Source organism: Muscardinus avellanarius (assembly GCF_963383645.1).
Source record: "Muscardinus avellanarius genome assembly, chromosome: 3".
Classification (NCBI taxonomy): Eukaryota; Metazoa; Chordata; class Mammalia; order Rodentia; family Gliridae; genus Muscardinus; species Muscardinus avellanarius.
In genome coordinates, this window is record NC_137788.1 from 36163415 (window position 1) to 36178366 (window position 14952).

At 45.1% G+C, this 14952-nt stretch overlaps 2 protein-coding genes across 2 annotated transcripts in view; one reads left to right on the top strand and one right to left on the bottom strand.

The window, feature by feature from the left end:
• LOC308261161 (olfactory receptor 2A12-like) overlaps window positions 1-14952 on the bottom strand; it is a gene marked incomplete at both ends in the record, with an annotated part of 40445 nt that overhangs the window by 9855 nt on the left and 15638 nt on the right. The gene's annotated exons all lie outside the window — the stretch shown is intronic.
• On the top strand, window positions 5955-6902 carry LOC308259619 (olfactory receptor 2A12-like; the record flags this gene model as incomplete). The annotated part of the gene is made up of 1 exon (XM_080690750.1): window positions 5955-6902. The coding sequence occupies one exon, from the start codon at window positions 5955-5957 to the stop codon at window positions 6900-6902; it is 948 nt and encodes a 315-aa protein (XP_080546876.1).

Sequence of the window (14952 nt, forward strand, 5' to 3'; positions counted from 1 at the left end):
ATGGACCGTCTGTGACAGTTGGTCCGTACCTCTCATCCACAGGGATGAACCTTTCCAACAGCCCCTCTCCTGTTGTGGCTGATGCGGCCAAGCCGACTTGCTGCCATTTGCTCTTGGAATCCCAGGAGAGAGCACGAGTCAGGGAGGGTAGTCTCACATGGGGTCGGAAGGATGCAACACAATGGCCCTGGTTCTCTGACCACCTGGCTCCTACCCTCGGCCTGAGAGACATTCTACAGCTTGACTGCACACACTGGAGGCTGGCGCTGCGCCTCCACCACAGAAATGCTGCAGTTGAATAATTTGGAATTTGACAGGTCTCAGTCCAGATTTGGGCTATACAATTTATTTGCTGTGTGGGACAAAGAAAACACTCAATTCTTAAACTCTGAGCCCCGTGACCTATCAAATGGTTTACTGACCTTGCTGTGAAGACTAATTATTTTATGAATACTTCCCAGTATGCCTAATAAGAGAAGTTCAATAATAGATATTAAAGCCAGGTGTGGTGGCATGCTTGTAATCCCAGCATTTGGGAGCCTGAGACCAGAGGATCACGGTTCGTGGACAGCCTCAGCTACTTAGTGAGGCCCTTTGCAACTCAGTGAGACCTGGTTTCAAAATAAAGAATAAAAAATAGAGATGGGGTGTAGCTCAGAGGTAGAATGCCCCTGGCCTCCATCCCCAGTACTGAAAAAAAAAAAATAGGTATTAAACCCAGAGTGGTGGCACATGCCTGTAATCCCAGTACTTAGAAGACTGAGCCAGGAGGATCACAGGTTCAAGGCCAGACTCAGCAACTTAATGAAACTCTGTTTCAAAAAAAAAAAAATCTGGCTGGGGGTGTAACTCAGAGGTAGAATGCCCCTAGATTCAATCACCAGTACCAAAAAAGAAAGAAAGAAAGAAAGATAGATAGAAAGAAAGAAAGAAAGAAAGAAAGAAAGAAAGAAAGAAAGATATTAAAGTTTAGCAGTATTTCTAGCACAAAGTTTGTGGGCTTTTTTGAGGATAATGATAGGTCTTCAATAAATGGTCATTAAGAGAACACTCATAGAATTATTAGTACCATTTATATTATCTATATTCAACCCTTAATTTTACCTTTGTTAGGTGTGTGGACTTGGATAAGATGTCTGAGGACAGAAAAGACACACACACAAAGTTCTTCAGAAGGAAATGAAGCAGGTCTTATCAGTACTATCCCCATGTCAAACTGGGATGTGGTGGGGCAGCCAGAAGACCCCTCCCTTCTTTCAAGTCTCAGTGGGAAGAAATTTCAGTCCCCAAATGGAAACTTCCAAAGAAGGCCCAGCTTACCAGCTCATGAGCTAAGCCTGAAATGCCTTAGGGGCATTCTACGCACTAGCTGTGTCGTTCACTGGGCCCAGGGGCTCTGTGCTGCATTTGCTAGCATGGACAAGAAATCCCCAGAGCTTTTTCATGGGCCAGAAATCTATTCTCCAACCCCATTCTAATACAAAGAGGACCCCTGGGTCTCCTGGCTGGAAACCCCTCCCTCCAGGGCTGCTCCTAGTCCAGCATGCTTAATAAGCAGCGTGGATCTTCCTGGTAGAGCCAGTGTGCTGGAGACTGCTTTCTACTGCAGCACAGAGCTGAGAGAACAGGCTGCTGCAGAAAAATGAGCAGGTATGGCTGATGGAGGGGCTGGGGAGTTTTCCGCTCTGGGTATCCGTAAGCCTGGAGAGAGATGCCCTCTCACTAGGGAGGAGGGACAAGATCCTGGATGGGAGTGTATCTCCAGTGCTCTTATGTGGCCATTTCCAGGACTGTGCAGGTCTCTCCCAGGAGCACCCACCCATCCCGCACCCAGAGTGTGTCCTGTGTGTCCTAGGCTCCTGCATCCTCTCCCTTCTTCACCAAAAGCACAGTGGCTGGGAAGGAGCAGGGGACATTAGTAAGTGGGGGAGGGAGGGTGGCTATGAGCAGGGAGCTTTCCTAGTAAGAGAGCTTGGCATAACTTCTCTTACCTGGGCTTTCTGGGTAATAGGGCACTGTGGTTAAGGGCCAGGCAGGCTATGCAGACAGAAACCCAGGTTTCAGTCCTGGTCCTGACACCTATTAGTTTGGTGGAAGGCAGGGCAGAAGCTGGTCTTAAAGCAGAGAACACTAGTTCTCTGGTGCTGGAACAGGGCTCCAAAGGCTCTCTGCAGGTGCCTACTATCAGCTGGCTGGGTCCCCTTATCTGTGTTTCCCCAAGTGACTGTCAAAATCATAAACCTAAGGTTTTGCTAAGCCCTTGTGTTGGGTACCGTAGAGAGCTCTGAAAGACACACAGCTTCTGCCTACAGCCTAGCTCAGAAGACAAGACACACGTAAAACAAGCAAGGGTGGACTGGTCAGGCAAGAGGGAGGAAGACACGGCAATGCCTGTAATTCTAAGATTTGGGAGGCTGAAACAGGAAGGATTCCATTTGAGGTCAGCCTTACTGAGACCCTGCTTCAAAATAAAAAACAAAAGGGGAAGGAGGTGTATCCCAGAGGTAGAATGCCCCTGGATTCAATCTTCAGTACCAAACAAACAAGTAAATAAATAAATAGGCTGGAATGTAACTCGGAGGTAGAATGTCCCTGAATTTATTCCTTAATATAATAAAGGAAGGAAGGAGGGAAGGAAAGAAAAGAAGGAAGGAGGGAGGGAAGGAAGGAGAGAGAGAGAGAGAGAGAGAGAGAGAGAGAGAGAGAGAGAGAGAGAGAGAGAGTCATCTCAGGTGGGCCTTGAAGGTCAGTGGCTCAGTGGCTCTGAGGAAGGAGAGAGGAGCAGGGCAAAGCGTGGTGAGTGTACAGCTCAGATGCTCAGGAGGCCAACCAGCTTGGAAGAGCTGTGGCTCCAAGAGGAGGGGACTCTCTTGGAGTCACACGTGTATGGGCAAGGAGGCCAAAGGGGGCTCCAAAAATACCAGGGTCCAGGTGTGGTTCGGAAGGAGGAGCGGGCCCCTCCCCATCTCTGCCCTCAGTTTTAGGTCACGGCTGGCCATCTGCACCTTCATCCTTGAAACTTCCCACTCTCAGTGTCCAAGGTTGAGCTGTGCTTCGTCTCCCATTATTTTCACAAAACAGTTCTTACCTGGAAAAGGCTTCTTCCCCACTCTATTACTGGTGCTGCTTACAATTTGGCACACATATCTAACCCCGTCTCCATTTGCCTGTCAGCCTGACACCTGTTCCTTCTGGCAGATTTTCATCCTCATCTTGTGGTCCATCAATCCTCGCCATCACATGTTCAGCCCCTTCTTCTAGAATCAAAGACATTTGAGAATGCTACCATACCTCTCTTCTCTCTCTACCTCTCCTTCCACCCAGCTTCCTTTTATTTACATGTGTTGAACACTTTCTATAAACCAGGTATATTTCAAGTCTTCACTGTGAAGGAGATATTACACCCATTCTATAGACCCTGAGAAGTTTCGTGATTTTTTTTGTGTGTGTGGTACTGGGGTTCCTGGAAACCCTTCTACCTCCAGGCTATACTCCAAAACCTATTTTTATATTTTTTATTTGGAAACAGAGTCTCTTAAGCCAGCGCGGCTGGCTTCCAACCAGCGCGATCCTCCTGTCCCTCCTCCCAAGCACGGGGATTACAAGCATGTGCCACCACCCCCTGCAAGTTTCGTGATTTTTGAAGCTAACAAAGGGGCTGCTAGACTCAGGCATGCCTGCTCCAGTCTATGTGCTGTGTGCTCTGTGGCTCTGGGCTCCAGTCTCCAACCCCTGAAACAAATCTCCCACCCACACAGTCCTGCAGAGCTGACTGCTTTGCTGAGCCCTCCCCAGGCTGCCCCAGGCTCTGATGTGGTCACAGGTCTCCAGCCTGGTGTGCCTAGCATCAAAGAACACCAGAGCTGGAAGGGCCTTTTGGGGTAAAAGTCCAACAACCCCATTAAAAAAAAAATGAGTCTGTGGTGCTCAGAAGGGGCTATGAGGTTATTCAAGATCACACATCAATTCAGGGGCAAAGGCAGCAGTAGCCACTCCCCAACCCCTGCTCTTCTCATTTCCAAACTTATTTAATTTATCCTACCCCCCCCCCCCTTTTACGGTACTGGGGATGGAACCCAGGGGCATTCTACCTCCAAGCTACACCCCCAGCTCTATTTTTTATTTTTTATTTTGAAACAGGGTCTCACTGAGTTGCAAAGGGCCTCACTAAGTAGCTGAATGCTATCCTAACCCTTTTTATTTGCCTCATATTTTATATTTTGCAAAATGTCTTGACATACAGTATCTCCTGTTTATCTTGCTATAAACCTATGCCACGTTTCACCTCTTTAACAGATGGGGAGACAGAGGCCAACGGAGGTGAAGGGACGTGCCTAGGGTCACACAGCTGGGTAAGTGACAACCTTGATACACTCAGGAAAAGCTGAATTAAACACATGGTGAGCATTGTGGGGATTCAACAGAAACCCCCCATATATCTGATTATAAGAAATGAGGTCCAGACAGGTCTCGGGAACTGAGAGCAGCAAGCCGGAGACCGGGGTCTCAGTCTCGGGTACTCAGGGCTGTGATATCTCTCCCCTCTGTTTCCTAGCATGTCTGGAGTTTCAAAGTTTAAACTAATTTTATTAGGCAAGTAAAATATTGCCAAGATCAAGATACAATGACTTCAATTATCAACATAAATGCATTTTGTGTGTGTTTGGCACTGGGATTGAACCTAGAGGCATTGTACCTCTGAGTTAAACCCCCAGCCCGATTTTTTTTTTTTTTAAATTTGGAAACAGGGTCTCAGAAAGTTTCAGAGGGTCTCACTAGGTTGTCGAAGCTGGCTTCAAACCTGTGATCCACCTGTTTCAGCCTCCCAAGTACTGGGATTACAAGTGTGCACCACCACACTCAGCTAAATGCATTTCTTATACTTTTTTGTGTGTGTGGTACTGGGGTTCCTGGAAGCCCTTCTATATCCGGGCTACACTCCCAAACCTATTTTTTTTTTTTTTTGAAACAGGGTCTCTTAAGCCAGCGCAGCTGGCTTCGAACCTGCGCGATCCTCCTGTCTCCGCCTCCCAAGCGTGGCGATTACAAGCGTGTGCCACCAGGCCCAGCAGATTTCTTATACTTTCTAAAACACTTAAGTTTGGAAACATACCCAGAGTAATGTCTAGAGTTAATTTGCCTAATTTTTAAAAACGTATTGAGAGGGGCCAACTACTGCCTAGTTAATCAATATTCAAATTATTACAATTTTTAAATGAATATACTCTTTTTCAGTCCTGAGGATTGAACCCAGGGGCATTCTACCTCTGAGATATACTCCCAGGCCTATTTTATTTTTGTCTTAATACAGAGTCTCCCTAAGCACTGAAGGCCTCACTAAGTTGCTGAGACTGGCCTTGAGCCTGCAATTCTTCTGTTTTAGCCTCTCAAGTGTTGGATTACAGGCATGTGTCACCATGTCTGACAATAAATTAATGTACTCTAAGTATATTTGACTATAACCTAGAGTCAATATCTCCTCCTGTCTTCTCCTCTAACAGTTCAGCTCCTGTGAGTTGGGGTTTTCATTCCTCCGGCTCTAGGTTGATAGTACCTCAAATACCCACACTCAGACTTTCAGGTTCGAGTTTTAATTCTCAGCAGAGGTTGAGTTCAGATTGGGATTCGGTGGAGGCAGCAGTGGCCCTGGGTTAACTGATTTTTCTGCTGCAAAGATGGATGGGGGTGGTTGCCTGAGAAGGTCCCGTGGGTTCTCAGGCATCCTGTGTTCTATCACGGGTATACATGCAGGTCTTCTGACTTATTTTCCAATGCCACAGTTGCCTTAGCTTTCTTTCCCTTTCTATCCAACTCCATGAAGGTTTGACAAAATTCATGTGAGCTACTGGTTGTGGTGTCTCATGTGGCTCAGTTTCTGTCCACCCTGTCCTCCCTCCCCCAAGGCCAAGAAAAGAACGGGGAAGCACGCATCTCTCTCTGGCAGGCAGATCACCATGCAGAGCCTTGGCAAGGAAAACCACAGCTCAGTGTCTGAATTCATGCTCCTTGGCTTCTCCAGTGAGCCACAGGTCAGAATGGCCCTGTTCATCTTCTTCCTCCTCCTCTACCTCATCACCCTTCTGGGCAATGGACTCATCGTCACCCTGATCTACCTAGACTCGCGCCTCCATACACCTATGTACTTCTTTCTCAGCATCCTGTCTTTGGTGGACATGAGCTACGTCACCACCACCGTGCCCCAGATGTTAGTTAACATGGCATGTCCCTGGAGGACCATTTCCTGGGGTGCTTGTGTAGCCCAGATGTTCATCTTCTTGGTCCTGGGTATTGCAGAGTGTGTCCTCTATGCCGTTATGGCCTATGATAGGTATGTGGCCATTTGCTTCCCTCTTCACTATTCCCTACTCATGAGCCGTCTCATCTGTATCAAGATGGTCATGGCCTGTTGGTCCATCAGCGTCACTGGGGCTCTCATCTACACTGTCTTCACCATGCGCCTGACCTACTGTGGCCCCTACAAGATCAACCACTTCTTCTGTGAGGTTCCTGCTGTCCTGAAGTTGGCCTGTGCAGACACCTCCTTCAACGACAGGTTGGACTTCATCTTGGGTTTCATCCTGCTCTTGGTCCCTCTCTCCCTCATCTTGGCCTCCTATGTCCGCATCTTTGTCTCCATCTTAAGAATCCGCTCATCCCAGGGGAGGCTCAAGTGCTTCTCCACATGTGCTTCCCACATCACAGTGGTCACCATGTTCTACGGGCCGGCCATGATCATGTACATGAGACCCGGCTCCTGGTATGACCCAGAGCGGGACAAGAAGCTGGCCCTGTTCTACAACGTTGTCTCTGCCTTCCTCAACCCCATCATCTATAGCCTCAGGAACAAGGATGTAAAGGGGGCCTTTCTGAAAGTACTTGGGGACAGAGGGACAGCTCAGTGATCCATGATGTTCCTGAGTGGTCCCTGGTCACTGGTAGACTGGCATCAGAAACACACATCCATTCTGACCAATCTGAATCTTCCTGGAACTGTGAGCAGCCAGGAAAGGGGGATTTCCCTAAACTGAAGAGCCTACCCACTGGTTGGAAAAATGTTAGCTGCTTCCACCCAAAGACTCAACTAAGTATTGAAGGCAAAGGACATCTTTACAAAGATTATGTCCTTGTATTTGATAGTCACGCTTTACTGTTTTTCCTGGGTTATCTCCTTACATCTGAAGGTTTATGTCAGCTCAACATGGTCACAGCCAAATATTTAACATGCACACATGCTTTTCTACATTGTGAAGGAGTTTGGGGTAAAAATGACATAAATAGTAGCTTATGTAGGGATATGGTTTTATACTGTTTTTTGAGACGCTCTTATAGATAATATTTAGCATTGCTTTTTGTGCTAAGTGCTATAAAATCTGAGAATTATTTTAGACATAGTTGTGTAAAAACAGCTAATACATCTAGTCTGGGTTCAGCTTATAAAAATGGTTCTTACCTGGTCTGTTTAAATTTACATTTTAAATTTCACTTGTATATTGTGGAAACAAATATATATTTCATAAAATAAAACATATATATATATAACTATGTATATATGTGTGTGTATCTATAGAGACAGAGGAACAAAGATAGATATGAAGATATATGACACAGACAGATACTAGAAAATAATATAACAAAGACTCTTTTATCTCACCAAACGAATATTTGTTAATGTTTTGCCATATTTTGTTCTTCTTTCTTTTTTTTCAAAGATTTAGATAATAACAGATAAGGTTAAACTGCCCTTTGAATATGTCCAGCTCCCCTGAAGCAACTCCTATTGTTAAACTAACAGCTGTTCAATCTGTTTTTAAACTTTTGCTTACATATGATTATAGCCATGAACAACACAGAATTGTTCTTGTATGTGCTTAAATTTCCTAATGGTAGCATGATTCGGTATGATTTTAAAAAGTATTTAACTCAAAACATCATGTTTCTGACATCTAGTCATTTGATAATTATAGGTCTAGCTCATTCCCTTTGGCAAGCATTTCACTTATCTAATTCCCTTCTATTGAATATTTGTTTATTTCCATTTTTTACTATTTAAATAATTCTGCAAAAATGCCTTTGGGCGTTTTCCAATATGTAGATATTTTCTAGGGTTTATGTGTAGAAGTAGACTTTGTGGATTGTAAGACCAAAGAAATTTCAAATTTACTAGATGCTTCTAAATTATTCTTGCAGATAGTTGTATGAACCTGTCACCCTCACCAACACTTGATATTGATGTATCAAATGTTCTAATGTTTCTATCCATCTCATAGATGGAAAGTGGCCTTTTGTTTTACTGGCAATTTCCTGGTTGCTGTGTAGTATAGGAGTCTCTAGAGTCAGACTTTAGGGTTAAGTTCCAACCTTTTTATTAACTCAGCAATGATAGGCAAGTTACCCAATGCCTCTGGGTCTCAATTTCCCCAACTTTATGTGGGAAGAAAATAGTATAACACTTAGAAGGTTGTCAGAGGATTAAACAAGATACTACATATTAGGCATGTGTCATGGTGAATCACACTAACCATTCTTGGCCTTTTCTTGATTGGTAGTTTGTTATACATTTGAACATATATTTTTTTGGTCTATTACATGCATTGAAAATATTGTCTATGAGTTCATTACTTGTTTTCTTTTTCACAAAAGTACTACATGTTTATTCTTAAAATGTTATGAAGCAGAGGCAAACATAAAGAAGAAAATCTTTCATTACCTAAGACCTGGTGATAACACTGTTAACAGTCTAGTGTTTATGTTTTAGTTCTTTTTATTAATATTTTTAAAGAAATATACACCATGTTCTTGAGCAATTTATCTGCTTTTATGAGTTTTTAGCTAAAGTATTCACTGTGAATGTTTCTATATCTTATCACAATCTCTCAACAATAGGTTTTTGGACACTTATATAACTTGATTTATTTTTACTGAGGAAGACTATTCTCTTTCTTTTGATAAATAGAATATAAATGCATAGGAATGACTTTTGATAAATAGAATTCTTAATTTAATGCAGGTGAACTTAGGCATCTTTTCCTTTATGGTTATAAAATGAACACAGGTCAAAGATTTCACTGAGCTCATCAATTCATGAAGAAACCAGAACAATGTAAGGACAGGTTCAAATGAGACTCATAGGAGTTTATACGCTCAATTGAACAAATCTCATCAGCATTATTATGAAAAGGGATATTTGCACTATTAGGTACAGGACTCGCTTTCATTGCTATCAGCTCAAGTCATCTCAAGATGCACCTAGGGAAAGATCTGCTTCCAAGCTCACTCGAGTGATTATGCGTAGGAGTACAGACAGGAAATGGTGAATTGGTTGTCATCAGCATACCCACAGTTTCTCTTTCTGTGGTTTGTGTAACCCACAGTCAATTGTCATCTGAAAATATTAAATGAAAAAATTCAGAAATAAGCAATTCATAATTTCAAGTTGCATGTTCTTTCAGACTTGTGCAATGAACACTCCTATCATCCTGCCTAGTCCAAGATGTGACTCATCCTTTTGTCCAGTGTATCCACACTGTATATGGTACCCGCCTGTTAGTACGTATAGGGTTCGGTACCATCTTCCATTTCAGGTATCCGTGGGGGGTTTGGATTGTATCCCCTGTGGATAAGGGGGAGATTGTTATATTTGGATGGTGGGTGAATCTACAATATTTGATGAGCTCTCTCAAGGGAAGTTTACATTTATTTACCTTTATATTCATTATCTCATTATAACAATAACATCAACTGGTAAGTTATATTAACCTTCATTTTATCAATGAAACAGACAAAAAGAACTAAACTGACCTTCCCCACAGCCCACGACGTAGAAAGGGGAAAGAATGCAAATGTGGCTGACTCTAGACCTGTGTTTACCCCTCTTACCCCTCTGCTTCACCAACAAGACATTACCATCCTTTGACCCCTCCTTCTCTTCCAAAGTTTGATATTTTCTAGAATGGCTGCCAAGGTTTGGCTCGATTTCCAATTTCTTCTTCCATAAAACAAGAATAGTGACTCCCATTCAGGATTCTGAGGGTTTAGTGAGAAATTCATGTCAACAGTACACTGTAAATATTGAATTGCTGTTGGTTCCATCTTGTCTTACGGACTGAAACAATTTCTTCTTGGTTTTCTCACTGATTTAAATGATTTTATATTTTTGTTTTTTAATGAAGAATAAGGTTATTTTGTCATATACACACTAGATTGAACTTTGTACTTTTTTTTTTTTTGGTGGTACTGGGGTTCCTGGAAGCCCTTCTATCTCCGGACTACACTCCCAGACCTATTTTTACATTTTTATGTGGAAACAGGGTCTCCTAAGCCAGCGCACGCGGCTGGCTTCGAACCTGCGCGATCCTCCTGTCTCTGCCTCCCAAGCGCGGGGGGATTACAAGCGTGTGCCACCACGCCCGGCGAACTTTGTACTTTTTAAAAATACTTTTCTAGCCGGGCGTGGTGGTGCACGCTTGTAATCCCTGCGCTTGGGAGGCTGAGACAGGAGGATCGCACAGGTTCGAAGCCAGCCTCAGCTACTTAGTGAGGCTCTCAGCTACTTAGTGAGGCTCTCAGCAACTTAGTGAGACCCTGTTTCCAAATAAAAATATAAAATGGGTCTGGGAGTATAGCCCGGAGGTAGAAAGCCTCTGGGTTCCATCCCCAGTACCACCAAAAAAAAAAAAAATACTTTTCTTGGTGCATTGTAATTATACATCATAGTGCGATTCAAAGTGAGACATCCATACGCGCACACATCACTTGGTCTGTTTCCCTTCACACCCCACCTCACTCCCATCCCTTCCCTCCACATACTTGTTAGTGAGGTTGGTAGTGATACCTTTACATAGGGACATAGCATTGTTTGAACTGTTTCCTTCCTCACTCCTCCTTTTCCCCTCCCTACTTCTTTCTCCCAATCCTCTTCCACTATCTACCGGTCCCTACTGTTTCTATTTTCTCTCCAGCTCCCACAGATGAGAGAAAACATATGACCCTTGACTTTCTGGCACTAGCTGATTTCATTTAGCTTAATATTGTCTAGTTTCATCCATTTTCCTGCAAGTGGTATAATTTTATTCTTTATGGTTTTGTAAAACATTTTCTATTTTTGTTTTTTCCACCTTGCCTTCATCCAGAAAGAAGTGGAGGCAGCTGTTTTTCTATATAAGTCAATTTGCTGATCAGAAAAAACAATCTTTTGCCAAACGATTTACCTATGTCTTTGGCTAGGAAATTATTTTTGCCACCTTCATGGGATTTGGAAGGGTTGAGACCTTGGGGAACCAGATACAAAGTGGGAATGAGCTATGGACCTGAGCCAGAAGCCAGCGCCCTGAGGAGCCTTCGGGGGAGCCGCCAGGACTGGAGATCCAGCTGGGAGTCCCTGACCTAGCCAGACCTAAAGTTCCAAACCTGTTCTCTTTGAATCCTATCCTCCCTGGATGCTCTGACCGATGGATGATTTCTCTTGTGCTCTGTCCATATCAGACTTCTCTCTATCCATCAGATGCACTGTTTGTTCACTTATTCACTCCATCCTTATTGCAGTCCCCTCTGTGTCAAGCCCTGTGCTAGACACTAGCAACACAGATGCAATTGGCACTATCACTGGCCTCAGGTGGCCTGAAAGAAGGAATATATGGCCATTTTATCTTCTTCTCTGATACCTTTGCACACTCTGTTCCCTGTACCTGAATTTCCCTCTTCTCTGTTCTCTAAAAATCTAGCTCATTAGCTATCTCTCAAGACTCAACTCACATACAGCCTCTTCTGCAAATACCTTCTACGTCCTTCAGAGAAAAAGAACACTGGGATTGTCCTCTGTGCCACTACAGAATCTGGTGTCACTTTGGAATCTGCATATGCCTTTCTCCAGGACCTAACGACACATGTATCCATCTCCATCCTCACGACCAGTCCTCAGGCTCATCATAGGCGGAGTCAAGGACCAAGTCCTGTTCATGTTTCCTTTCTGGTGGCGAGTAAGGTCTGACATACCATTGGCATCTGTGATTCTGTATAGAATCAAAAAACTGGTCAGTGAGAGAGAGATGGCACTGAGAGAAACATGTTAAACAGTCCTGTGGGGCTGGCATGAAGGAAGAGCTTAGAGCTGGCCTCCCTGACATGGAGTGTAGGGTGGAGCTGTAAAGGCATAAGAGCAGGAGTCCTCAAAGAAGGCCAGCCGAGTTTGCAAGGGAAGACTCACAGAGGAGGGAGTGTTGGAGCTGGGCTTGGGGGGCACACACAGGTGTTTTCCAGCCAGTTTGCCGTGGCAGGGCACTGAGGTCGGGGGAGTGCATGAGCTAGGACATCTACAGGTGGTTCTGGCTGCCTAGAGAGTAAGGTGTCAGTCAAAGGACCGCAGAGGGGCTGGAGCCTGGAGCCTGTAGAGCTAAGAGTAGCTCACTCAGAAGAGCTCCGGCTGCCAGGCAGGAGCTGAGATCAGTTCCACAGATGGGAACCACCAAAGCTTCCTAAATGGGGCATGAGCAGAGTCAGGGCTTTGGGTTAGAAAGTCAGTTACAGCAGCTGTGTGGACACCTGTAGAGCCCAGTTGATGAATTCCTGCCCTGACTCTTGAGAGGGGAGATGGGTCACAGACATACAGACCCTGAGGACTTGGGGTCAGGCAGCCAGGAAAGAAGGTTCAAGTTGGACCACAGAGATGCTGGAAAAGAAACAGCCCTCCTGAAGTGTAAGAAGATCCCTGCAGTGGGAGGTTCCCTGGACAGGCAAAGGCTTGCAGCTCTGAGGGTCTCAGAGAGAGCCTAAGTCAGATAGAGCTGGATGTGGACACCATTAAATCCAGAGGTAATCTATACTGGAGGAGAGGTCTCCATGTCAAGGTCAGTGCTGCAGGGAACCCCCACTTTGGCCAAAGTCATCAAAAGTAGGAGCTCAACTAGGCATGGTGACCCACACTTGTAACCTCAGTACTTGGGAGGCTAAGACAGGAGGACTGCAGGTTTTCGCCCAGCCTCAGAGACTTAGTTGGGCTCTGTTTCAAAATAAAAAATAACAATAACAATAAAGTAGGGCTGAGGGTACAGCTCAGAGGTAGAATGCCCCTGAGTTCAGTCCCCAGTATCAGAAAAAAAGTGGGGGTCCAAGGTCTTTCCTGCTACCTCACTCTGAGATGTAAGTTTTTTCTATCGTCTGCCTTGAATCTTCTGTGCCACGTTTCTGGCCCCTTCTCTTCCTATGCTCTCCATTTGAAGAAATGAGCTTCTCACTAGAGAACCTGAAATATGCTCAAAAGGCTGAGACCAGAGGGGCCACTGGGGAACTAAAAACTTGTAGGGACACTATATTTTATAATAAATGTGTTAAAATGTACACATGTTCCCTACTGAATACAAATAGTATATAATTTTCTATATGGCTATGTGAGAGTTTAGTGAATTATAGTTGACTGATAAGTTACATTTAATAGTCATTTAAACACTAATTTTTATTTTGCATGCTTTCGGTTTCTGTCTTAGACTGTTTTCTTTCAAGTCTCCAAGTAGACCAGTAAAGCTCACAGACCCTAGACACTCTGTCTTCAGTGCCTAATGGATTAAACATCCCTGGGGACATGCCCTGGCAGGGAGAGAGGACAGTTTCATGGCCTTCATCACCTCCCAGGGTACCTCAAATTTTCCTTTCCTGGGGAAGGAGAAGTCACTGAAAAAATACTTGCCCTGGGGCCCCAGATGTCCCTAGCATCTGTACCCCTGTCCTCCATAAACCTCCCCTCCCCAGCTGGACCTGGATTCCAAGTGAGGGCATAGCCTGAGTGTCCTTGAGGAGCAAGGCCCCAAAGCACCCCAGGGCCCATTGTGCTTCTAACCTGAGCCAGATGTAGCTGCATGAACTGTCTTGGCTAAAGCCTTGGGATCAAGTGCCACTCAGGAGTGGGCCCCTGAGTCCAAGTGGGCCCCGCCCACCTTTTCTTCCATGCAGGACTATAAGCTCAGTATAGCAATGTCCCCAGTCCTCCTGGGGAGCTGTCAGCTGCCCTTCTCTCCAGCCTTGCTGACCGAGAGCTCCAGGTAGGAGCCCAAGCTCGTCTGCCGTATCTGCTGGCTGACTGCCTGTCACTCTGTCTCTATCCAAACCCAGGTCTATGTGAGTGGATACCCAGCTGCCTATACCTGCCTCCTTCTTTTTGAATCTTTCTGGGTCTGTTGTTATCACTCTGTCCCTCTTGCTTTTCATCTCTCCCTGCCTCTGCTACTGTTTGCTCATCTCTGTTTCCAAAGTTTTTGTCCCATCTTCCCCTCGTCTGGTTCTGCTGTTCTGTCTGGGCCCTGAGCTCACTTTTTCTGCCTTTCTTTCTCTCCTGACTTCTTTCTTTCTTTCTTTCTTTCTTTCTTTCTTTCTTTCTTTCTTTCTTCTTTCTTTCTTTTTTTTTGCAGGCCTGGGGATGGAACCCAGGGGCATTCGACCTCCGAGCTACACCTTCTGCCCTATTTTTTATTCTTTATTTTGAAATCGGCTCTCACTGAGTTGCAGAGGGCCCCACTAAGTAGCTGAGGCTGTCCGCGAACCGTGATCCTCAGGTCTCAGCCTCCCGAATGCTGGGATTACAAGCATGCACCACCATACCTGGCTGACTTCTGTTTTTCATTCTCGGGCTCTCCCTGCCCTTGGATTTTCCAGCAGCACAGCCACCTCCCTTTCAGCTGTCCCTGATCACTCTTCTTGCCCTCATCTTTCTGACTTACAGGGCTCCCCCATTGGGGGACTCCCCATCCTCCTCCCCACCTGGATCTCTTGGCCTCCACCACTCTGTCCATCTCCCCCCTCATCCACAGGCACCCAGCTGCCTGCTCTCTGGCTCCACCTCCAGCACTCTGCCCTCTCCCCTTCCCCACTCCACTGGTCTGCGCTCAGTGTCTCTCACAACCCTCACAAATGACTTGCTCAGCATCATTTCAGATACTTTTTTTTTTGTACTGGGCTTGAACCCAG